Below are 26,253 nucleotides of genomic sequence, written 5' to 3' on the forward strand. Positions count from 1 at the left end.
AATCAATACATATTAAGGTCAATTATTCGGTTATATTGTAATAGTCCACAAGGAACTTTTGAAGAAATTTTTAAAACATTCGTTTAGCAAGGAATCCTTGTCCCAGGAAGGAAATAAGCAGCTTGCTGCCATGAAACAGCTTTTTTTGGTCCACTAACAAATCAGATGCATTCCAAGTACAGCTTTTATAATCTCGTCTCTTTTTCTTCATGTGCACACAATGTGCATTACTGAGTCTTCATTGTGAAAAGCAGAAAAGTGCTTCACCTACCTGTTTTGCCTGGAGGACCTGGTGGGCCAGGCAACCCCGGGGGACCTGGGAAACCATCTCTTCCAGGGGGTCCAGGTAAAGCGAATCCTGGAGAACCCTTTTCACCTTTTTCACCCCTCTCTCCAGGAACACCAGGTGATCCTACCCTGTCTGGAAGTGGTCGACCTTTGGACAGAGTAAAACGTACAAGAAAAAAGAGACAGGTGAAAAGACAGTCACATTAATCCCTAACATTCTGTGATTCTGTGTGATTCTGTGATTGTCAACACAATAGCTTCCATTAGGTTTCAGAGAGAAATGAAGAAATGTCAGTGCAAAATAAAAGAGGGACTGTATTTTTACTTTGGTGATCTATACAAAAATCAAGATCATATATTCACTACACCTCAGAGTAATTAATTTCTCTTAGGTCTCTAGACAAACACCCTCATTCTGTACTAAGTGTCTTTCTGAGATTTAGTGGAATCAACCTTTGCTGGGTCGTAAATAGTAGCGAGACAGGAGGTAATTTGGCAATCACACTTCAAAACTGTTACACACTTCCTTACCTCATAATAAACCAAATCTTAAACACACTTAGAAAGTGACAGCTAAGAACTTCACTAAATAAGTATTCAACAGTGCTAGTGGATTTCAGGAATGCTAAAACCAAAACTGTAGGAATAATAAGCAAACAACAACAAAAAACCAGAAGCAGTTAAACAGCTAGAAAAAAAATACTTAGGATCTTCTTTTAGCTATTTGTACAGTCACACAGGTCTTCATACTTTAATGAGATATTTCAGTTCACAACTAATCACTAGACTTTATCGCTAAACCATTTTGAGCCTTCTGTAACACTGAAGGAAGATATGAAAGTCACACAAATCTCAATTTCTGTAAGGTAATAACAGACTATGGGCTACCATTCTTCTTGTCTTGTCACACAGAATTCTTTAGGGACTATTACAGCCTGCGGTACATAGTATCTCCTCCCTTAACTTTGAAAAATTTCCTGGAAACTATCTGACCCTGGCTCGCATTAATTTCATGTTTAGTTCACTGTCAAGATAGAAAATGTGAATAAAGGAGGTAATAGTAGCATCACTGCGGGATGTGATAGAGCCAGGTTCCCACTGATTATTTGCTTAATTTTTAAAAAGTGAATATCATGGTTTAGTTCAAACACATGTACATGTACATATATACATAATAGTAGTGTTGTCATGGATGTGAAGATGTTAAAACTACGAAAGAGGCAACATTTGCAGGCAAAAGAAATAACTTTTATTAGATGATATGACAGTCAGAAAGAAGTAGGAAGCCTTCAGGAATTACTTCAGTGTAGTAAATGTTATTATTTCTCCCTATAAAACTTGTTTTATTATATTTATGCAAACACATGTAGAGCTGAAGAGAGAGAAAAATGAATTATCTGCATATGTGTTAGGTACATATAGATAGGTACATATGCACATACCCACACACATCTTCACATTTTACAACTTGTTGCCCAGTGGAGCCATACTCTCTACCTCCTCTATCTCTGAGGACCTCTGTGCACTACTACTTCAACTTAAAGTTATCAGGGCTCTACACAAAGTGCAAGGCCGGATCACATCAGAGACATGAGAAAAGCAACCTAGAAGAAGGGTCTAGGGGACAATTAGACCCCCTAAGAGGCCACTGCCTGGGTGTTCTGTAAGTCAGGCAGTAACTGGCAGCAGCTATGGAGAACATCCCTCAGGAATCTTCACCCAAGAAGAACACAGGGTACATGTGAACAAAATCAGTGGCCATAAATTCATACCTGGAGGTCCTGGGATTCCTTGTATTCCAGGGAAACCTTTCAGAAAGAGAGGTTTTCGGTTAGGTAATGAAGTCAGCAATGTCAACATCAGTGAACTTCTAGCACATTCTGTTCTATATCTAAGTGCACATTACAAACTAGCATGCTGTGAATCAAAGGTTAAGTTAGATAATCTATAGGTATCTGCAAACAATACATTTAGGCCCTGCTCTATGCCATCATCTCCACTGATCTTTCTTCAGTAGGGTAAGGTCTGTAAAGGACAAAACGGGAAAGGGAATGCTTGATTTTCCCTGTTTACCGAAGAACGTCGTAAACTATGCAAGGCAATTTTCAGATTAAAATGTAGCTACTGACTTTTTTAAAGGAGTCTCAAGATTTTCTGAATTGTTATTCTCTTTATGCTTATGTTGATTTGCATCTTTCTTAAATAATCTTAAATAATCTCAAATAATCTTAAATAATCTCGCTGGATTATTAAACTGCCATCAAAACAGATCCCAGTTTATTCTTTTCCAATCTATAACTGGAAAGAAGTCTTATTTATGAGAAGAAGCATCCAACAAACGGCAATAAAATGTAATAACTTGGAAGCAATTAAATAAATAACTAGAACATTTCACTGTCATATAGAGTTCCTGAGTTCATGGATAGTGCAATTTAAATTTCCTTTCATAAGAAAACTAAAAGCATAACTCAGTGAAAAAGACATGACAAAATACATACCTTTTTCACCTTTTTGACCTTTTAGTCCAGGCAAACCTGAAGCTCCAGGCTCTCCTTTTTCACCTACTGGTCCAGGATCTATAAACTGAATCATGGAACAAAGACTAGGACACAAGACACATATGACTGTGCCCTCATTTGTATCTCCCCCATCTTGACCTGATAATACAGAGGCCATTTTGGTTTGTGATAACAATTTTGAGCACTTTTGGTTATATTTGGAATTTCAGAGATATGTAACAACTGCTGCAAGAGGGTTGTAGCTGCTGAGGAATTACCAGAGAAAATAAATATTTCCTATTCTGCTGAAATTCTTTTGTACCAGTAGTAGGATTAAGTAGAGAGCTTTATAGGATCTTTATAGGATCTGAAAAAGAATGATGCCAAGAAACCTCAGCATGGTCTAAGCACTGACCCATTAGGTTGGTATTACCTTTAATTTTAAAATATTCTGTTCTGGCAATTTCTGACTAATCCCATCTTTTATTTGAGTTGCTAAAAATATATTGATTGCAAAGCTGTCAGACTTACTCTTTTGAACTCTCTTTTTGATACCTGTATTGATTAACAATGCCTATCATTTTCATAGTCCAAAACATTTGAAATTCAATATTCTTTGAGAGCTCCTTTCCCAAATTTCAAACATACTTGAAAGAACTGTATCCAACTTTTGTTTCCATTAAGAAATAATGAGGACGTGACTGATTAGAATGAGATCAGAACACGCATCGTCCCTTTTTTTTCCCCACATTGTTAGAGCACTTTGACTTTCACAAAACTTATATTTTTGTCTAAGTTTTAAATAAAGCAAGAATTTATTTTACTTACTCTTCCTGGAGGTCCTGGAAAACCTCGTTCACCTTTGTCACCCTAATCAAAACAAAATTTACATTTTAAATCCAGAACGTATTTTCTTCCCCACAAAACAGGAGTTCCTTAGCAAATGAACACTTTGATACAGACTCATATAACTTCCAAATAATAAGCAGCCGGACCATTATAATAAGGAGTGAGCAGTTAGTTTGCAGGCTTGTACTGCTTTACACTATGTAAAGAGAAACCGTTTTTCTTAGGAAAGTACATTTATACATATGCTGGCTGGGCAAAGAGCTTGTGAAAATAAAGCCTGTATTTATCAATTCATGTAAGAGATCTAAACCAGGGATACCTAAGCTACCTTAATTTCGACTTTTCCTACTTTCTCAGTGATGACTTCACAACTTAGTCAACATTCACTTAACACTGCTTTATGTGCATTCACTGCTTTAATGCCCATCTATGAACATGGCCACACAAGCTCATAACTTCTCATTCTGTGTGATGGGAAGCAAAGGCTGCGACCACTCACCTTCGCACCAGGCTCCCCAGGTCGTCCTGGAATCCCAAACCCACCAGGCAAACCCTGTGTGTAGAAGACAGCAAAATCATAAAAGACAAGTACAGTTGCATCTTAGCTCTGGCAGACACAGTGTTTTAAATTTTCAAATCAGTCCCTAATTCACCAAAAGCAGCAACTTTATGTAAATAATTCAGAAGGTTAGAAAACTTCAGCCATTTATAAGACACAGACACTTCTTTGTTTTGAACGTAAGAAACAGTACTGGAAATTCAGCAAAATACATACGGCTTCTCCTTTTGGTCCTGGGTCACCATCTTTTCCAGGCTTTCCCTGTAAAACACCAAGTTCCACTCTGCTTAGACAGGCAGTAACATACACGCAATTTCTAAATATGGTGGGTTAAACACTAGAAAAAAACAATCACCGTTGTAATGCATTAACCGAAGTGTGCAAACAAGGGAACAAACACACCTAACAAGGAAACAAAGCAGGCAAACTGTGACCGCCTAATGCTTAGGTTACTCAACAATTTACAAGCTCCAGAATTAAATAAAATCCTGCAAATCTCTTCCCAGATCCAGGAATAACATACGGATTTCCCAGTCAAGGAGGCTTCAAGAAAAAAATACATAAACAGCACAGGAAACTGGAACCAGACCAAGAAACTTTTCTCTTCATAGCAATCCTTTTCTGTATATTCTTCAGCCCTACGAAACCTTTACTCATAGACATTTGGTGGCTCAGTTTCAGCAGAAGGCTTGGAGAGTGGTCCTGGATCAGATCACACGGTAATCTAGTGGTAAAAACTAATCGAAAGCTATAAATTCAAATCATAAGGTGGATGATAACCTAGAATCCAAGACTCACTCCTCCAGAGCAAAATGATTCACTATTAGACCACTGTGTTAACCTGCCAAAAGAAGTAGATTCCCTTGAGGTAATCAACAGGTATGTGATAATTGACTTAGATGGACTAACCTAGTTTTCAGCATTCCCTTCTTCTTCCTACAGACTACAAAGGGACTGGCACCAAGGCTTGCAGCCTAATGTACTGGAGGCTGGCTTTTAGTTGGTGTCACAGTCCTTACATGTACGCATATCATAATCAATATAAATACAAGCCATAAACCCAAGAAAATGTATATGTTTAATACACAAAGTAACAGTGCATGCAATTCAGTCTAAAAAATAATCTCATCAGTTTTAGGTAAAAAAAAAAAATCTAAAACAACGCAATTGGAGGATAAAAATGATACAATCAAATTGAACAGGCTACCACCACTGAAGTGTGCAGCTATGGTATCTTATAAAGAAGGGCTATGAGTAATTTTTAATGATTAATTAAAAATATGGTCTGTAAAGTCAGGAGAGTCTTCAGATGTACACTGTGATTGGAATTAATCATTTGGTTTCATTCCATGAAACCAGAATATCTTAATATATCTTAATATCTTAATCTTTATATCTTAATATCTGTTCCTCTTTCAAGCCATATAATAATTTCAGAAGGAGCTATAATTTCCTCGAACAACAACAATTACATATAAAATATCTTAGCAACTTTATTCGGGGAACTCTTCAGAAACTGAAAGCTACACTTTTGAACAATTCAAAGATGTTCTGTTTTCCTCAACAAGTTCTAGGTCAATACTTCCCCATCCTTCCAGCTTTCAAGTACTCATTTACTGTAAGAGTTAAAATACATACATGATAGCAAGGATAAACCCACCACATATCTTTACTGAAAGGATGACAGAATATTTGACCTTGAAGTATATTAGAGATGAAGATTTTATCTTGTTCAGATTGAAGTAGAATTCAATGCCTGTAGATGTGCTGGGTCTTTTTCTAAGAGCTCATGAAGACCGACAATTAGTGAAACAATGCTTTAGACACATTTTCATGTAGAAAACATATGGTTTTGCCACCAGCTCAGCTATGAAAGGTATAGCGTGACGTGTACAGAAGTTGTATGGATCAGACTAGGCACATGTAACAGATCTTGTGGCCTCAAGTATTTACAGTCAGGCTAGAAACCAGCAAGCAAACGTATCTCAGTCTTCTAATTTTTTTCCTCCATTCCTCTTCTTTGCAACAAAAGGTACCTTTAGGCCAAGCAGGTTTATTTTGTAGATTGCACACAGGAGTATTCGAAATAAATTCAACTCATTCCATTTAGCTGAACTCACCCCTACAGAGTGATTTGTTTTCCTTCGCTTTTCCTTCTGTTCTGGAACGACTTAATCTTGCTCCAGTTGTGATCAATGCGAGTCTTGCTTTTGCCTTCAGCACTGAAAGCTACTCTTACGTGTCTTTAGCTATCTGAAAGTATGTTACATACTAATAGTACTGTATGTTATCCCTACCTTGACTTGTACACCTGTACTACAGCAAAACTTACTTGTTTGAAATACATCAAATTTGCTATTTCACTAATGATTACTAAGTTTAATTAGCTTATGGAAAAAATTAAATTACTGCAATTATGGTATTGATAAAGTTGAGCATACTTACACGTGGACCAGGCTTCCCAGGTTCACCCTTTTCTCCTTTGAAACCAGAACCTGGAAATCCCTAGAAAATAAATATATACCAGATTAATAATACTGCCAGATTCTAAAGTAAATTCACATTTATCAAATAACTATACAGATATTCAGGGCCATTATTATATTATTCACAATCTTCATAGTAATTAAAAAAAAATCTACTCACTGGGGTTCCCCGTTCACCCTTTTCACCTGGATCACCCTAAAGAAATTATTAAAAAAATGTACGTTAGTAAGCAAAATCTTAACCATTATTCATTTAGGTTGTAAATCATTTAATTCTTCACAACAGAAGCACATTTAAACCTGTTCTCCATTTCAAGAACTATGTCTAAGAGTATGATGAGCAAGAAATTAGACAAACACAAAATGTGAATCCATTAAGCTAGTTTATTACATTAGGATATATTGTTGAGACTGCTCCATTCAGTAATTGAAAAAATTCATTAGCTCTCAGATTCCATGAATGTGATTCTGTACATGAAAAGTCCAGTATAAGATATTTCATTCAAATTTGTAGAATATTTGGTGTTTATAGGGCTATGCTTATCAATCCTACTTTCTCAGAAAGTCCTCTGCTGTATGCATTACTTATTTATGTAATTACTTATGCATTTATGATATACTTTTCCAGAGAAACTTCTAGAGAGATAATCAAAATTCATTCATGAAGCAAAACGGAAAAATTTTTGAAAAACTGGTTGTAGGTGAGTTAATATTTTCTTTTTCCCGTTTTACTTTTGTTTGCTAATTCCTTTGATCATATTTCAATGAAGGTACAACAAGATTAATCATTTAAGGTCTTACCTTTTCTCCCTTTATGATTTCACTCCCTTTCTCTTTCATGTGAGGTGACGGGCCTGGTGGGCCTGGTGGACCCCTTACTCCTTGTTCTCCCTGTCAACACCAAATCCAGGATAGCTCGTTTAAAACAATATTGACACCGAGAACAAACATTACTAAGACAAATAACACTAACGAGAACTACCATTCACTTTTAAAAATATAGCTAAAAGTTGGGGTTTTTTTTAATTCTTACTTCAGCAAAATCAGTCAGAGAAAGAAGACACAACTCTATAATCGGTAGCAGACAGAGACTGCCCTGAAGAAAAATCTCTGAATCTCCTGTTAGGGTGAAGATTGATTAACACTGAATATCAGGAACATATCCACTTAATTATTGTAATAGTACAGAAGTTCTTTAGTGCCTTCTTTAGGAAGAAGGAGATAAGGAGGAAAGAGGTCAGGTGCAGAAAGTCAATGCCTAAGGGAAAATGTTAGTCAAAGTTTATAGTGTTCCATCAGCTTTAAAATGGTCTGTAAAGGCCAACTTCGAGATAATAACTGTGGATCGCACATTTTAATATGTTTGTGTCCATAGCATGGTCAGAAACTCACCTCCTTATATAATGCAAAAGCGCTATCTTTTACAGTAATACACCTCCAAAAATGCTTGATACATTTCTGTTAAGCAGTAATATCATTTATTTTTTGCTAGACAAACCTGAGGAGTTCAGAAAATCTCCACATACTTCTACGGTCACCACTTTTCAAGAAATTTTATGATAACAAGTTAATCTCAACTATGTGTCATGTCGCAAAAAATTCTATCCATTAGGAATAGTGTGGCTTAGAACAGATAAATAAGGTGGTGGATTAAAACAAAACAAAACAATACCAAACCAAAAACAGAACACCAAACCTAATTTACTTATACTCCAAAAGGCTTTTGCCAATGACATGAGAAGCTTCTGGAGAAGGGCTCAGATGTATTATCGATCTACTGAACAACCTATGACTACATGCATTTCTTGGACCCTGAAAACGCAACGTAAGGCACTATCGACGGGACAGGTAACACATTAAACCAACGTGCTTAATGGGAGGTAATCCCATTTGATGCTGCTTGAGAGAATAAATAGGAACCTGGAGCAGACCTTTTGGCTTAGTTTTATTCAAAAGTAAACCAGTCTGTGTGCTCTGAAAACTGCTCCCAGTTGAGCTAAAACACAGTAGAAGCAGACAATTGAAAGATCTGCTTCAAAAGCATACACTACCGATCCAAACTAAGGAAGACAGGCCCTCAAGAGTCCTACCACAGTTAATTCTGATAATTCTGGACAACAAATTAAATCTCACCCCTCAGAGCTAAAACAATTTCAAATAAATCTCATGGGGAGTACTAATACACAAATTGTTTCTGCAAACTAAAGAAGTTGATACTAGTCACAGCTGAAAAATGGGATAATAACCTAAATAAATGTCAAGTATAACATCATCAATAACAAGGTCTGTAACAGTTCAGGACTTTTGTTCCTTTAGGCAAAAAGTTACAGATCTACTCAAGTCTTCCAAAAGTTATGTCTTTGCGCTGATTTACTCCATAGATTCATTCCTACAGATTATTTATTTAAAACAAAGTACCAAGAATATTTCTGACAATTGTTCTCTAGAAGTTTTCAAAAGAGACTCACCTTTTCACCTTTGGGACCCTGAAAGCCCAAGCCCATATAGCCCTGAAAATATAAATTACACATACTTAGCCAACCTTCATCAGCAGTGTATACATGCATATATACATACAAAGGTATTTTGCACACAGCAAAAGTTAAGAGGAGATATAAAAGACAGAATACGTCATTTAAATGCATGTGTGTAACAAATAAGTAATTACAGCCTAACCTCCCTTCTGGTTTTTTAAGCCCTGCATCACAGCAATTTGTGAAAAAATGGAATGAAATTTAGCAGATTTTATTGTCAGCATGCTCTTGTTGAACATTTGACTGAAAATTTTAAAATTCTTACAGGAGTTCAAATAATCACAGAATGGTGTAATTACTCCTGACTTGATTAAGTGAGATAACAGATCTTAACAAATTTGGAAAAAAAAAAAGGCAACTAAAAAATGCATTAAAAATCTCTATTTATGATGCCCATTAAGACATAGAACCAGATGGCAAAGTATAAAAAACCCACTTCTTTAGGACCATTAGTTTCCAGATTTTGGGGAATTTGATATGCCAAATAAACAAATAGACTTAATCTTTATCATAAAGAGTCTTACCTTCTCGCCTGGGAGTCCTGGTGGCCCCGGGGGACCCTACAAGACAGTACATTTTACCACATATATATTTTTATAGTAGACTAGGTGGAATAATGCCTTATCCTATAAGATAGCAATAATGAAAATCTTCCCATTAACCCAAGATGTAAAGTCTTTTTCTGTTAATGTGCATAACTCACAACAAAATAACAAAAACAAACAGAATCTGTCCAAGATATCTCATCAGACCTTGTTTTACAATTAAACAACTAGGCAAGTCTATGGTACTGCACTGTAAAACAACTTTATTGCTGACTTTTTTTTTTTACAGTTTTGCATGCTAAATATTAGTCCTCACTTTTCCTTCATTAAGGTTGTTCTTTTTCACAGCAGCAAGTGAAAATCCTGACCAAACTATACTACCGTTTTCCTTTATAACACTTTCAGTTTTCTTCAGGAGGGTAAGAAATCTCACACAGCTCAATTATAGCCAAAAATAGGCAGAAACACTGGGTGGACTATTACCAGAAGGAAGTAATTGATCCCCGCTAGTGTCACCTGCAACCAGCACAGGAAGAGAAGACACTGGGTATCTGTTAGACCTGTCAAAATCTCAAATAGCTGAAATGCCTTAAGCATTTGGCCATCACCATAATAACAGATAGTTGATGTGCTGCTTTCCACAGTACTGCTTACTGTGGCTGCCCATGAGAATAACCTCAGCCAACATTTTGATTTAGATCTGCGTGATAGGTTTGTAGTTTATTTTCTATAAAGTGGGGGAAAAAGGAATAAGAGGAATAATTATTAGAACCCCTCCCACACAAAAAGACCCTCTAAACTTGCAAGAAGAGAGGATGACTATAGGAGCAGCTGCTATTGAGAACCCACGTTACCTAGTCATTCCTGATATGGTAGAGTGCAAGAGGCTAAACACGAAACCTGGAACCACAGGTTATCCTTCCCAAATCCCAACAAACACCAGCTATGCAAACCTTGTATAACTTTCTTATAATAAAGTTCTGTAAGTAAAGTGCAAATAACCATGAGAGGAAACTTACTGGTTCTCCTGGAGGCCCTTGTGGCCCCATTGCTCCCTGAAATCCTGGAGTTCCAGGTGGGCCCTACAAAAATAAATTAAAATGGCGTAATTAAGCAGGGATATTTATTTGGCAATTTCATGATACTGATACAATTTTAATTGAAAGTCACTGCTATTCAAATATCATTTAGACTTACAGGTAGTCCAGGTTGGCCAGGAAAGCCTTTATCACCTTTTAGCAAACTAGGAGGTAAAAGACCGATCACTTCACCTGGATCTCCCTACAATAAGAAAAGAAAAAGAATAATACTTGAACACCCATTCAGATACATTCAAAACCACTCGCATTGAGATGAAAGTTCGAGCTATGTGAAGTTCAGAATCATTTGGAAAGTTAACTTTAAAAAGTCACTTTACTTCTTTTAATTCAGCTGAAACATAGCAAGAGATATTAAAAGTTAGGACCCTGATTTCCAAATGTCCTTTAAAGCCACCTGAAGAGATTTCAGTATCAAATCTTCCATCATACTCTGATTTTCTAACCTGTAATGGATAATTAGAAAGATTTTCCCACCAAATCTATCCCTATTACAGTGTCATCACTCAATTGGGGCATCTGACCTGGCTGCTGAGAGAAGTGGTAACCTCACAATCTCTTTTCCAGGCTGAGATCTTCTGTCTAGTATCTAATTTTGATATAACAGCCATTTATGGCTTCATTTTTCTTCAAAAAATGAACCCACTTTGTCTTACTTTTAAAAACTCTTCCGATAATTATCCACTTCTTTATGTCTTTTTTAGATAGCAAAAGATCCCAAGTTTCCTGTGTTTTTGTACAAAGTTGCAAAATTGCAAGTGATTTTATTTCTGGAGTTGAGTACCTATGCACACATGCCTGGGGAAGAAACATTCAAGTACTTCAGTGTTTATAGACCAAGTCAGTTGTTCTCATGTGAGAAAAAGAGAAAAGGGTATTTTACAGCTTCAAGTAGTCGTTTCATTACAAATATGAGTCTACATTTAGACATATTTAGCTTACAGTTCCAAACTATATGTTCATTTTAAAAAGCAAAAGTTCTCTCTTGCAAGAGTATTTCATTTCAGTATTTCATTCTGCAGCTCACAAAACACACTCAGATACCTAGTTAGTTAGTTTAAATTTTTCTTTATGAGAACTGTTCAGTATGTGTTTGATGCTTCTCATATTGTGGGCATACGACCTTCTTCCACAAGCATTATCTATTTGACACTAGATAAATAAAATGTCAACACCAGAATAAATATTTGAACCATAAAATCTATCCAAATCTTTATGCACAATTGGGTGGCCACTATACTACTTTTAGATAATTAATTATATGTTCTATTTTTTTCTGTTGTAATCCATGTAATACTTACACTTTTAAGACCTCCATGGAACAACACATACATTCCAATGCTGTTAACTGGATGTCACCCCACTGTCTTTATTTAGTGGGACTGAAGAATAGAGTACAAAGTGAAACATGGGGGTACAATCTTTTGGTCCTTAAGTAAGGACTGCTGGTCTTAGAGGGTGTAGAGCTCACCCTAATTCTTATTGTTAGAAGCAGGATATGAAAAGACTTAGAGTAAAATGTACCTTCATTCCAGGAGGTCCCGGGGGTCCCTGTGGAAAAAGACATATTCAATGTTACTTTTCCCCAGTATCGTATATTTTACATTCTACATTCCGTATCATTTCAGATAGTTATATTTGCATTTCAAGAATTGGGGTTGAAACAAGTGAAGCAAGCATGAAAGAATCTACTTACTATGCTCCCAGTCAGTCCTGGTAAACCCGGGGGACCTACTGGACCTCTTTCACCCTGAGGGGAACAGAGAAATTGATCTTGTTTAGGGAAGGCATGCTTGAGGGATGCTTTTCTTTCAACACAGAGATGCTGTTATGAACATATGTAAATGTCACCTTTGTGCCATTACATCCTGGAATGCCAGGTGGACCAGGAGGGCCATCTTGTCCAGGAATTCCCTACATTAAAAGAAATAAATTAGCAATATTAGCAATAATCCAGGTCAGTTGACATGATCAAACTTTGATATTCTTTGTAAAAAAAACATATACTTCATACGTACAGGAAGGCCTGGGTTTCCTGGAAAGCCTGATGCTCCTGGGGGGCCCTGCAATCAACAAAAACAATCTGAAATGACGAACCCACAAAACAGCAATGATGAGATGCAGCCTGAGTTGTGCCTCCAGTGGTGAGAGTTGAAAAACAAGCAACAGTTTCTTCTAAACTTTCTTGACAAAATAACTCTAACCTTCAAAATCTCTCAAACATGGCACTTTAGTAATTGATAATTTAAAGAAACTTTTTTCTATTTCTTTAACTTTTTAAGCAGCAACAGGGATTTCCTTTAACAGGAACTGGACCAGAGTCTTATGTGCAGGCAAAAAGGAATACAGAGGTGCTGTCTTCTCATAACCATCATTCCCAAAATGAGGATTACTGTAGGCACCCCTTTTCAGCAGAAGAGGATGTTAACACACTGTAAAGATGCTTCTCTATCTTCTATCACCCACACCAGTGTATCAATTCATCCTTATTGTTAAAAAAAAAAAAAAAAAAGACTGGCTTGGGATAACTCTTTCTCCTTGAACAGCTTTTCAGTGTAATGAATCATGAGTTTGACTTTGCACATCATTTTCATCCTACCAGCTTATTTATTCATGCAGTATCTCCTAATACATGTATTATGAAGCAGAAAAGATGTATGGCAATCCTGTGCTCAGACAGTATATTTGCATCTTCCAGAACTTTATAATTGCTAAAACATAGTCTACTTGCACCATAGCACACAAATACATTTGCCAAGAGATGTCAATTTACATTAACATTCAAGATACGCCAGGGTATCATGAACATCATAAACTGAAATAATGATTTCTTGATTTAGCAGAATACTCCCTCATTAATAGCTCAGAAACTGCAGTTGATTCAGTAAATTATATGTGCTGCAGCAACTGAGATGGCATTTGGAAAATCTGTGGACAAGAGGGTATAACTGAAAATGTATGCACCACTACTGGGCAAGTTATTTGAATCTTTCACCATTACACTGCGAAATGTTAAAATGCTCGGAATGAACTTGGCACCTCACAAAACCCCAGAAGACACAGCCTTGGCTAATATTATGTGCTAAAATAAGTATTGTGTAAGTGCCACATTAAACAGAAATGACAACAGGAAGGTTACAGGCATATGCAGAGCCTCTTCTAGCAAAGTCAAGAGATTTTTGTCCCTGGCTTTAATTTGGCTCTGCACCTTCTGCACATTTTTAACATGTATGTGCTCACAGCTTTTCTGCTGCATGATTCAAGAAGGTTAGATGGCAAACATAAAGGAGAATTTTGCATGAGGTAATACGGGTGGTGCATATTCAAGCTGGAAAAAAGCTTCTTGGTATGTCAGAAAGATATCAAAGCCATATGAAAACCAGTGCTGTTGATGCAGTGGTAAGGACTAGGTGAAAATGCAAATGAACAAAGGCACCGACTGCCTAATGCAGAAAGATCTTCAAAGGTAAAAGCTAGAATTTTGAAATTATTGTGCAGCACAAGGGGATGTTATTGATTAATTCAAATAAGAGATTGACCCTCATCTTGCACTTGAAAGTAGGTACAGAGTTAAAGACACATAAACGCACAGACATCAGAATTGCAAAATGCAAGTTAGAACTCACTCTTGTTCCCTTTGTTCCTGGTAGTCCTGGTTCTCCAGTATCACCCTGCAGAGGAAAAGAGATAGCTTTGTTTTGGCTGGGGACAACAATTTAGTGAAATCTGAGTGTCTTAAATATTCAAGTTTAAGTTCTTACCTTAAGACCTGGTGCCCCAGGGGGACCTTCAGGTCCTTGCATTCCAGGAAACCCAATCACACCCTGTAGTCCCGGCAAGCCTCTTTCTCCCTATGGAAGAAGAAAACTCATTAGCAACTAAACATCCGAAGCTGCTTCTTCAAGCAACCCATATATCTCCTGTTTCTGTGCTTAAGAAACCTGTTAGGTGGTAAGATGCTACATGTGGCAGCAAACACTTCATGTTGGTATTTGAGAGAAGGATTATTATAAACAAATATTTCTGGTTCAATAATAACTTGGCAGAGGCTGAGTGTGGCATCATAGAAAAGAACTCTTTGAATGTCAATGAAATCTTTTTTTCTGTTTCCTGCACTGTTCATAGCATGTTTACACCTCTGGTATCAGGAAGGCCACTTTCCCTCTAATAAGACCTATCACTTTCCCTCTAATAAGACTTATTGGCATTGCCATAGACATACCACTAATTCCTAGCAGAAAATGTAACACCATAAATCAGCAATTAAATTCCTGAAAACTGCAAGTATCACTGTTCAGTCACCACTGTAAGAATGGCCAATACCACCCCTCCTCTTATTTATCATTCACAACAGCAGATTTTGGAGAATAAGCTTGTCACATAGACTTGAATTTCAGAGTGGTTCAGGGGCAGCATGCTTCAAGATACAGGATCTTCCCAAGAAGCTAAACACACAGATTGTATGTGTCATCCTTTAGGTTCTTCTTTAATGTTGTATGAGACATCTGTTTTCTGCGCTGTCCTTCTCCCTACAACCCCAAATGCATTTAAATCAGATACATCTAGAGGCAGAAAATTCATCCACACCCTAGATCAATATTGCAGTGATTATGTATCCACTACACTTGGGCTCCCAGTGGAACCAAGAACAGTGAATAAAGGCTGCAAAATCTACACACAGCAGAGAGGGGAAAAATTCTGCACCTCAAAGTCTGAAAACAGCAAATCAAGCAAATGAAAAGCCAAACTTTCCATGTAGGAAGTAACCAGAGTTGTCCATTCAAGCTGTGGTGTGAAACAGGGAGAAACACTTCATACTGCCCCAAAAAATGTGGGAATATTGGATTAATAAAGCATTAGTGAGCAACTGCAAAAAGTATACAAGTTTGGACAGTGGCTCAAAAACATGGCGCCTGTTTTAGAAACTCAAAACACAGACCAATTTTCAAAGGATATCAACAAGAAAATAAAATCAACAAGGTTCAAAACACACAAAAGGAAGCTACATAAAGATTTAAGTATTTTCATCAAAACAATGAGAGATGAGATTGCTATTTGTAATGAACAAAGAAATTAGTATTTGGATTTTAGGAAGGTGAATAGCAAGAAACCTTTCTCCTGTTTGCTCAGGACAAAGATTCCCAGTAATATGCCAGTAACTTGCAGGGGTCAGCTGATGACTGAACACACAACAGAAGAACATCTGGGTCTTGCAGAGTTCACTCTTCAAGTAAGTACAACAGGCATCTTGCGAAGAAAACATTACGATATGAAGTCAGTGGAAACCGAGTGATGACCCACGGACATGTCGCCCATCACAGTTTTGGAAGATAGGAGAAACTGGAAGATTTGTGGAGTTACTGGGTTGATGTGGGTTTTCAGCTCCTTGGCCAGGATTTTGTTAAGATGAAGAGATAAGAGAGGTGATTGACAGGTAAGAAAAGCAGAAGGAAGGAGGGGAGAAAACTATAAATGAGATGATAAGAGCATGAGAAAATGGAATCAAAATAATACTCGTTATTAAAATTTCCTGGCAGGAAAAATTCTCCTGCTGCTCCTCCTCTCTTTCTTCCCACAAAAATAATTTTTTTCAATAAAATGGTACTTTCTGAGGCAAACAGTCAGTTTTTCCTTGAAATGTCCAAAAGGTATGATCTCCCCTATTTCTCCCCAGTATTTTTTGTCACAATTTGAGAATAAAGTTTGCTAGTAATCTGAGGTAGTGTGTAAGGCTGCAAAACAAAGCAAACAGTAGAACAGCTGAAGAAATATATTTCTAGGTCAGCTGTATGAGGTACAAAGTCCAAGTTCTAAAGTAACTAAAATTGTTTTGAGAAACATTTTAAGGAAGAATGTATCAGGATCCAAGCCTCTGAATAAACGTTGAAGTAATTAAAAATCTGAAGGCTCTCTGAAATGTTTAACAGATTGCTGAGGTTCTTAAACCCACACTTCGGCTGGTTAATTGGCATTGCAGGAACAAGCGTATTTCTGCCATATCAGAAGCTGTGCCACTTCGGACCACACTAACCCCTGGGCATTTCACACTAACCCCTGGGCATTTGCACTCATGACCTTCTGGGAGATGGACTAAGGAGGAAGACACTCAAGTACATAAAAGAGGGTTTTTCATTGCTGAAGGAAAGCATAACACGTGCAAATGAGAAGAAAACAAGATTATTTTGACATCCAGGGAGAAATACGAGCCATATCTAACACAACTAATACCTTCTGCACTCAGGATTTCTGTCCGTCTGAAGATTTCAACACACTTTGAACCACTGCACCCTGCAACAGAGGAAAATAGCCTTTCCTCCATTCTTAAGGGAAGATAAAACTGAGGTTTACAGATTGGATTGTCACTTAGTCTAGGGCTCCCTTAAGACTCTTCTGGCACTGTAAAAGGGCCTTAATGTGCCTGTAAATCACTCTCTAAGGTAATGACCACTTCAGCTTGCAAAGGAGGTTAACTCAAGACTTGAAACAAATAAAAACTTGGGCTTCCAAGGCAACTGCAGTCAATTCTCTCAAGGTTGTCTTCAAACTCCCAGGCTGTCCTGTCTGAGGGGTAAAACAAAGCTGCAGGAGCAGAGCTGAGACCATACCAAGTAATTTCAAGCTAAGATATATCCAGGTTTCCCTAGAAACATTTTATTTTACCAGTTTGAACTGTTAGGCTACAAGAAAAATAACTGGTTATTTGGCCAGGACTTCTGGACATCCACTCAAGCTACTGGATGTCCCAAGGCCTGGGGAGCGTAATTCCTGAGTATGTGGAAGGCTCGTACCATCCCAAATACTGCAGGCTCATGGTTTCTCATACTGGAACTGAACTCATCTTTTGCCTGTGTTTTGCCAGAGGGAAGTAAGGAAACATAAAGGTGATTGTGTGTGTGAGAGTTGCCAGATCCCTCTCTGCATGCAACCTGCCACTTTGGCTACATATTTTAACAGGGGAGCATGGACATACTGTTTAGACCTCTTCCCCTGCTCTGCCTTCCCATTTGATTTTACTGCAAAATAAGTTTGGGGTAAGTAGACCAAAATAATTATTGGGTAAGCAGACCAAACTTGTGCAGTCTCAGGCTACACAGTTAATGGGACCTTGTTCTTCCATGACATCACAGAGTCTGAAAAGAAGTTAGGATGCCTTATCCCAAGACCCAGTAACAGATCTAGGGATGTCTCCTGGGTTCCAGACCCTTTATTTAGTTCAAGTATCAGACTGCCTTTTTGTATTAATATAACAGTCTTAGAAAAATAGTGTGTCAAGATTTGTAAGGAAAAAAGCAGCACAAATAAACAAAGGTGTTACTGCAATTCTCCTGCTCCAATTAGTATCCACTTTCATAATGAAGTATTTTTGGCACCAGTGAAACTACACTAAATCACAGTGAAATTCTATCAGTCTCAGAGCATCTACACTGAACAAGAGAGTATAGAAAATCTACCATCTAGAAGCTGTAAAGTCATGTGAGCTCCACTTATCCTAATGTCTCTGGGTAGACAAACCCTCAGAGATCACCAGGGTAGCAACATTTGTACTGCTGCTTTCCTACCCAAAGTGGCTCATTTGGAACCCCAAGCTCAGATGAAGTATCACTTATTATGCTGTGTAGTACAGACATAAGCATGTCCGGAAGATGCTTTGCATTGCATGGAAATACTTGAGCAGCATCCTTTCCTCGCTTGCCTGCCCAGTTCCTTTCTTCGCTCAATGTTCCAGCCAAACAGCCCAACAGATAGTGTTTGCGCTACATTTGTGCTGCAACTGATTAAGCATCCACACTACATAAATTGGCAAGCACCACATCACCGCAGCTACCCCACTTATTTCTCGCTCAGTACTGAGATCTCTAGCTGCGACGCATGAAGAGCACAAGACTCCGACTGCAAGGGCTATGTATTGTTCAAGTTCCAATATTCACAGCTGCAAAATCTTGGCAAGTAATATTAAAGAGCTTCTGCTTCTTACAAATCAATTCATGAGACTCAAAAATTAAAACAGATGTAACTAAGTCATCTGTACCTCTGCTGATTCAATGCAAGCTGTCAGAAAGTACAAAGGAGAATTCATTACTCAGTTCACAAAAATGAATATTCTACCACTCAGCTGCTGAAAATGCAGAGGTACTACGTAAAAAGACACAAGTGCTCAGTGGCTGTTGCACTCATTTAACAAGCAAGATGCCTGTGTTAGCCCAGCTCTTGTGAAATGCATCCAAATGTCTTTCCATTAGATAGTTCAAATTAAAAGCAATTGAATTCGACTTCTAAACAGAGGTGAACCTGTTAAGAGTGTAACCACATGGGTTGATGTTCTTTCTGGCACTTACCCTTCCAAATTAGCCATGAAATGCTGTTTGACACATGAAACAACTGCAAATAGCTAAACAAGAGAGTCATATGAAGTAGTTTCAGAAGATTCATCTGTAATAAATGAAGTGCTGAGGGGGAGGAAATAATCACCACCCCGTTATAAATTATTTCCGCTATCTTTTTGTTTAGGGACTGCTGGACTGGGAGATTTTAGACTTGAGAGACTGGTAACATGAACATAAATCAACTGTTTCCAGAAGTGTGGGCTCACAGGGTGTCTGGGCCTGTACGAATACAATGTTCTCAGGCTCTCCAGAGACTCAGGCACGTGGTGAGTAACAATGTGCAGATCTTCCCAAAACCATTTGAAAGATGCTTCGTTTGCCTCTGCCAGCGATCATGCTGCAGCTGAGACGGCAGGACAGACACGTGCCTGCCCTTCAGCTGAAAAGGCGTAAAACTCAGTTTTAGGGAGAGATGTCAAAAGGCAGTTGAGCTGTTCTGCCCAGCAAAGGTGGCTCTTCTTCTCCCACTCCTATTAAAGGGATGGTGTCACCTCACCTTTCTTTACACCAGCTGGTATGGTTCCCTCAGCCTCCACCACACAAGTTCAGCTCACTAAATTTACTCACTTTTCTTTATGGAATGAGCTTGCTCTGCCCTAAGTGAGCCAAGGAGCTCATCAGGTGGCCAGGCGGCTGCCGAAACCAATGCGAGTAGGACATAGCAATGCAGGACACAGGGCAGAAAGGCAGTTGGAGCAGCTTCTCACACCAGCACAATGGGATTTGCTGGAGTTCATCCATCAAACCTCCTCAGCTGTGCCTTTGCTGCAAGAGGAACTGAGCTGGGAACCAACAAATGCTTGACTTTGCCAGAAAAGCCATCTTCAGATCACAGAATCATAGAATGTCCTGAGTTGGAAGGGACCCATAAGGATCATCAAGTCCGACTCCTGTCCTTGCATAGGACGTGTTGCTGCTGATTCCAATGTCATTGTGAGCTTAAACTTTCTCTCTCACAAACACACGTGCTCTCCTCTTCCCAAAAGCTAATGTTCATTGAACTGAAACATCACCAAGGGCAAGTGTGGCAAAGAAATCCAGCTGCTTCGAGGTGAAAATTGAGGATGCAGTTTCTCAAAAGAGGGCCTGATAATTCAACATTCTTTTATATTTTTCTCTGATCCTCAGTCTGATTTTAGAAACAGTCTCAAACATCGCTTTTGAAAGAGATTAGTTTGAGGCCTAGGTGCAATTGTTAACAAGAAAACCCATCATCCAAAACATTCATCACAGCTTGATGCTCCAGTGTGACCTTGTATAATCTACAGCAATGCACAACAGACTTGCAATGCCCTAGATGGTTCCTACCCAGTCTGTCCTGAGCCACATGAGAGGTGAATGCAGAGTCTGTATTTGTTCCTTCAGCTGATGTAACTGTGAGCGCTCAAGTGATCCGGCTTTGAGGTGTTACACCAGTAATTAGGCTGCACAGTGGGAAACACTATTGTGCGATCTGAGTAGCACTCTCAAGTCTGCGTTTCTCTCTACACTCTTTTAAACACGTGTTACAGAATTGTAATTGGCTCAGTGTTACATTAATGAAGAAATGGAGGTGGGGAATATAAAATTCTATATCTAAAGAGTATTTTTAACCACCAGATGGAGCACTGGACTTGAATATCTTTCAGGATTAAAATAAACATGTACAATAAATATCATCTGTTTGTCCTCAGCTGCACTTACCATTTTCAGTGTTTTATTGAAACTGTGAAGTGGATATCGGTCAAATAGAATTACTGCTATACGCTCACAGGGCAGGCATCCTCAGATGCACTAAGGATGCTTAACATTACAGAATTCCCCCTGCACATTCTCCAGCATTAGAATCTATTTGCGCTATAGCTATACAATTCTGGAGCCACAAGAGTAAAGAGTAATTAATTATACAAACATAACCGTGGAGACAAGCAAAGAATCTGTAGGAGCTCTGTAAAGATCTTGGCTCACCCAGAAGTTTTGGGGCTGAGCCCCTGGCAGCATGCAGAATAGAAGAGGGGTTTGGGGGGAGGAAAGGGGAACAGTCAGCAAAATCTGGATTCTTGCACTGCCAAGAGGCATCTGAGAAAGCTTACTCACATGGAAACATGAGTACAGCATTTTTGGCATGACTAAGAGGAGGAGCAGCCATGATAGTTCTACATCACCTGCACAGCTCTGCTGTCAGGCCGGCTGTGGGCTGGATGAGTCCCCTGCACGACTTCCAGCATTACCACAGCTGCTCTGTTATACGGAGATACACAGATTGACAAAGAGCTACCCCAACAGCTGCTGGGGAACAGCACTCTAGTCGTGCCCTCTCTGCCCTCTCCTCCCTTTGCTGCCTCCCCAGTGACTTTCACCTGTGGGACTCCTTCGGTCCCACAGTTAAACCAGCTCTCAGGCTGCTCTGTGAGGCGGGAACACTGAGAGGCAGCCACTTACGCTGCAAAAGCCAGTTCATATAGAACCATAGAATCGTTTTGGTTGGAAAAGACCTTTAAGATCATCGTGCCAAACTGTTAACCTAAAGGCGGAAACTGCACTCTGATCACCAGATGATGAAATCTCACTCAGCTCTGGTTTTTCACTCCCTGAAAGGATTATTCTTCCTACAATGAGAGCATCCGTTCCTCAGCCTCAAGAATTTACAACACTGGGGGAACCTCTGCAGTTTGATACAAAATGAACCCAAACCTCCAATAGTGAATCTGTCAGGATAAACATTTAATTAGAGAGCTATTCAGGTTTGTGGCTCAAGGACTGAGTCTGTGGCTCTGCCTCCTAAATATGAAAGAATGCTTAGACTGAAGCATATTTCAGTGTCACCTCATGGCTGCACAGAGCATTCCTCAGGAAGCTGCTAAGTGCTTCCCAGGAGTACAAAAATAGAAATAACAATCTTTGATTATCCTTTTCTCTACCTATCGGTATGTATGTGCTTAGTTGGTGCGCAAGTAAGTGGGTGGATATACAGTGTGTCTGAATTTGATTTAGAAGCTGAATAAGAAGTAAAATAAGCTGACCAAAATAAAATTAACATTCAAAAGTCAGTCGTGGCTACAGACTTAACCACCATTTAATTAGTGTCAAGCAACTGGTTGCCTATCACCATCATGCAATCTCACTTAAACCAACCATAAGTAATGGCACACCTCAAGTAATTTACCAGACCTTCTTTATGTTATTCCTCTTCTTCCTCACGTTATAGCTATTCCTCACTTTACAACTGCTGTACTCAGTTTTTTCAACAAGATTTCACTTTTTTGGACTTCTTGAGCCATATACACACTTAAGCTCTCACTGTTTCCTTACATTTGTGAGTCTTTGGCCAACGTACTTTTTGTATGATATTTTACTCCAGTGTAGATAAATGGTACAGATCCAGAAGTAGGTAGAATGCTAAGGAAGGTATTTGTACCGACAGCAAACTATTCCTAAGAAGATTTGCTTGGTTTTGACTCCATTAAGGAAAAAAAAAAAAAAAAAAGAAAAAGAGGAATAAAAACCCTCACCAAGGTTTAGTGGGGTACATACACCTTTCAGTCATTCACAAAAAAAAATAACATACAAGACCCCTAGTTTGAATGTTATCTAAGCCAGGAGTAGTCTACCTCAAAGCATGATTAAGGGCATGGTATATGAAGGACACAAATATAAAAACAAATCTAACAGAAAGCAGAAGCCAATGGATGGCAAATGCACTTTATTTTCCAACTGTGGAAGTGTGCCTGCACAAAGCTTGGCACCAAGGTATGTGTTTCATTGTCTTTATGTTTAAACTATTCATGATTTCTGAAAAAAAAAAAAATAACAACAACAACTACACACACAAACCAACAGAACTCATGATGTTTGAAGAAGTCACACAAACCTTTCACCAAAGGTGTGCATAGCCTATTTCCCACATGAGACATGGGTCAAGGGGCCTCTTCACATCAATTATGGCCACCACGAGGGAAGAGGATATTTGAAAGAGAAATACATTTGCACTGTAAAAAAAAAGGAAATTCTAGCACCTGGAGACAGGTTGAACCAAAAGGGTGCTATATTTCCCACCCCTTCTAATCATCTGTTGAACTCATTAGGTCTGAGTAACTCTTCCTTTGTTTTATTGCACATTGTATTAAACCACTTCCAGCCTTGAGGGTCCAAGAATATAAGGGGTAAAAATGCTCCACACCCTTCCTTCTTCATTAGTGAAAATTATTTAGCATTTGTTTGCATTTGGCATTGTTTAAAGGCTCACTTTTAAAGATGAAACAGCAGAAAAAAGAAAAAAAAAGGCCTTGAACTTTTCAGGTTTTTTTAATTTATTTTTGTTCAGATCCTAGACCTGGAATGAAATGTGACGTTACATGCAAGTTTTATTCTCTTGCCAAAGGTTTGTCATGGACATATTCACAGAAAATAATCTCTTCCATAAATAGTAAAAACATGGGCAGCTGGTCCTAGACAGCACAGACTGCAATAAAGTTCTCATAATGAAGTAGCTCATATCTTAAAGAGTACATGACAGACAGTACTATTCTAGACAGTGCTATTCTAGCTGCTTTCTTAGGTTAGGTTTGAAATGGCATTTCAAAAGTTTTAAACATTTTGAAAGTTGCATAGGAGTAAAATATCTTTCCATAAAAGCTAGAAGAAATATTCTGTCTTCTCACTTTTTATCATGAAAATACCACCAGGGAGATAACATGGTGCCTCAAAAGTGTAAATCAGTGTTTCTTCAGTTTAATTTCTAGAATCTCTTCACTCAACCAGATCCACTAGAGAACGGGCACTACAAAATAATTTCTTTTTGTGGTACCTCTAGGATTGTTCAGCCTAAACTAATTAAGTTAACAAAGATGTAATGATAATTAATAACAATGAAAAAAAAAATTTCTTATTTTAACATTATGGAGCGTATCAGCATTGTTACTTGTCCATGAACTCCAACCAGAAGTTGGTGGTCTACAGCTTAGTAGGTGCCTTCAAGGTATCTGACTGCCACCCAGGGGAAGTGATACAGCTTGGGACAATGGCAAGATTGACAGGGGACACTTCTTCCCCACTGGTGCCACTGGCTCCAACACCACCTGGAAGCTGACGGTCCCCAATGACAGGTAGGGTGCAAAGCCGTTTTGCTGTCAAAGGTTTGTATTTTGCCTGCATCTGGAGAGTTTAACTTTCCCAAGCACTATCCTTTTCCTTTTTCTTCCAAAATAAACAGTGGTCCTCAGTTCCCGTGCCTCAGCATTGATATAAATTAATTACATTTAATACCTAGAACTTCCTAAAGAGAGCCCTTTGGAGAGTTTTACAAGGCTGTGTGTGTCCTTGCTGGATTTCCAGCTTCCATCTCCACGTTTTCATACAGAAGTCAAGTTCAGGTTGAAGGTTTGCAATTGCATCCTTAACTCACAAATCTCCTTAAAGGTGCTGCATGCAGCTGGTAGCAGCACTGGCTTCTCAGTTCACCGCTCCCCTGCACAAGCTGTTCATATTCTTCCCATTTCTTCACCTAACTTCTGATGGTGTCAGGGGGCACTTCAGAGTGTCCCTCTCTACTACAGTCCCCCCACTCCATCACTACTACTTACACCGTTTGTTTTGCAGTTCTACAGAATCTCTCAGCCTTTGCTTGGCAGGCGAGGAAACTGTTCTAACAAAACTAAGGGTCACCAACCCCACCAAAAGCTCTTAATATTCTGCTAACTAGACATTAAATACTTTTGTTGCATCAGTTTACAGTCAGTGAGAGCGTCAAATGAGGAAAGAGCAAGAGGACATCCGATCTGATGCCAGCGTCTGCATTCACTCACTCACTCACCTCACTATTTACTTTAACTGTGCACACTGATCTTTGACACAAGCCTTGGTGAGAATTATTTTTGTTGGCATATCAAAACACTTAAAAAATGTTCCAGCTGAACTTCACTGGAAGCTGTCAGATGCTTTCTTTAAGAGCTACAAAATTTATGGGTAGGTTTTGCCATTCTAGTTACTGTTAAATATTCTAAGGGATAGAAAAGTGATCTTCCAGACAGGAGTCTAAGTTGCTTTCCTCTTGGCTTTATCTTACTTTTGCTTTTCTTCTGTTGCTAAAGATGACATAGAAGGTTTTGCCTGTTACTGAAAGCCAACAATTATTTTCATCATTTGGGTTAACTTTCTTTGCTATGTTGTCTACAACTCAATTTACTTACTGTTGTGTAAAACTTTCTTAGGTGTTATACTTACCTGAAAGGAAATGTAAATCCTTTTTAGCATCTCTTAAAAATGCTTTTGCAGCTGTTCTTCCTTCTGTGATACTAAGCTTCTTTCTTGGCTAAACTAAGGAGGTTCTCCAGCTGGTTTGAGAACTTGCTGTGTGATAAAGTATTCCACTATAACTTTTTTTAGCAGCTAATTCAGGTTTCATCTTTGAAAATGCCACTTTCATGCTGCTTCTTTCTTACTGTTCTGTCTCCTTCCAGGCATATACAGTTAGAAGTTTTGCTATTGCTTCTGCTGGAAGTGTTTTGGAGAATTTTGTATTAAATTTGGCTTTTCACCCTTTCTTAATGAAATCCAAACTTCAAGAGAATTCAGATCTGCTTTTCTGAAAGCCACTATCATATGCTTTCAATGACTAATGTAAGTTATGACCTCTCACTGAAAACATAGGTCTAAAATCTGAAATAGGAGGTAGCTGAGCAAAGAGAAGCAAACAACTAACTACCACTAGTATAGATAAACAAACCAAAACCAAACCCCCAAACCACTTTTTGCTCTTGGCTAGAAAGACTAGAAAGTGATTTAAGGAGATTACCACATCACTGTGGTTCCCTAGTAACAATTATATATGCTCAGGTTGTTTTTTTTTGTGCATACTACTACAGAGAAAATGTAGGCAGAGACTGGTTATTAAATGCATTAAATATTATTGTGCGGGAACTGAAATATCACAGAACCTTCAATTAGAATGGCTGGCTTGGTTTAAGATCCCCAGCAAACACAATATAAATTGAATGGCAGAATGATTTAAAGAAGCCTGAGGGGTAAACTACAAA

At 38.4% G+C, this 26,253-nt stretch overlaps 1 protein-coding gene across 1 annotated transcript in view; it reads right to left on the minus strand.

Annotated features, from left to right (window-relative positions):
- Nucleotides 1-26,253, minus strand: part of COL4A1 (collagen type IV alpha 1 chain) — a 126,433-nt gene that overhangs the window by 40,453 nt on the left and 59,727 nt on the right. Inside the window, exons 3-21 of the mRNA XM_065058497.1 lie at nucleotides 14,618-14,707; nucleotides 14,483-14,527; nucleotides 12,875-12,919; nucleotides 12,708-12,770; nucleotides 12,553-12,606; nucleotides 12,381-12,407; nucleotides 10,957-11,040; nucleotides 10,779-10,841; nucleotides 9,739-9,774; nucleotides 9,149-9,190; nucleotides 7,482-7,571; nucleotides 6,841-6,876; nucleotides 6,640-6,699; nucleotides 4,411-4,455; nucleotides 4,135-4,188; nucleotides 3,615-3,656; nucleotides 2,787-2,871; nucleotides 2,061-2,096; nucleotides 272-436 (exon numbers count right to left, since the gene is read on the minus strand). Of these exons, the coding sequence (XP_064914569.1) occupies nucleotides 272-436; nucleotides 2,061-2,096; nucleotides 2,787-2,871; nucleotides 3,615-3,656; nucleotides 4,135-4,188; nucleotides 4,411-4,455; nucleotides 6,640-6,699; nucleotides 6,841-6,876; nucleotides 7,482-7,571; nucleotides 9,149-9,190; nucleotides 9,739-9,774; nucleotides 10,779-10,841; nucleotides 10,957-11,040; nucleotides 12,381-12,407; nucleotides 12,553-12,606; nucleotides 12,708-12,770; nucleotides 12,875-12,919; nucleotides 14,483-14,527; nucleotides 14,618-14,707 (1,162 nt within the window). The remainder of the gene's footprint in view (nucleotides 1-271; nucleotides 437-2,060; nucleotides 2,097-2,786; nucleotides 2,872-3,614; nucleotides 3,657-4,134; nucleotides 4,189-4,410; nucleotides 4,456-6,639; nucleotides 6,700-6,840; nucleotides 6,877-7,481; nucleotides 7,572-9,148; nucleotides 9,191-9,738; nucleotides 9,775-10,778; nucleotides 10,842-10,956; nucleotides 11,041-12,380; nucleotides 12,408-12,552; nucleotides 12,607-12,707; nucleotides 12,771-12,874; nucleotides 12,920-14,482; nucleotides 14,528-14,617; nucleotides 14,708-26,253) is intronic.

This window comes from Columba livia, chromosome 1 (assembly GCF_036013475.1).
Source record: "Columba livia isolate bColLiv1 breed racing homer chromosome 1, bColLiv1.pat.W.v2, whole genome shotgun sequence".
NCBI lineage: Eukaryota > Metazoa > Chordata > Aves > Columbiformes > Columbidae > Columba > Columba livia.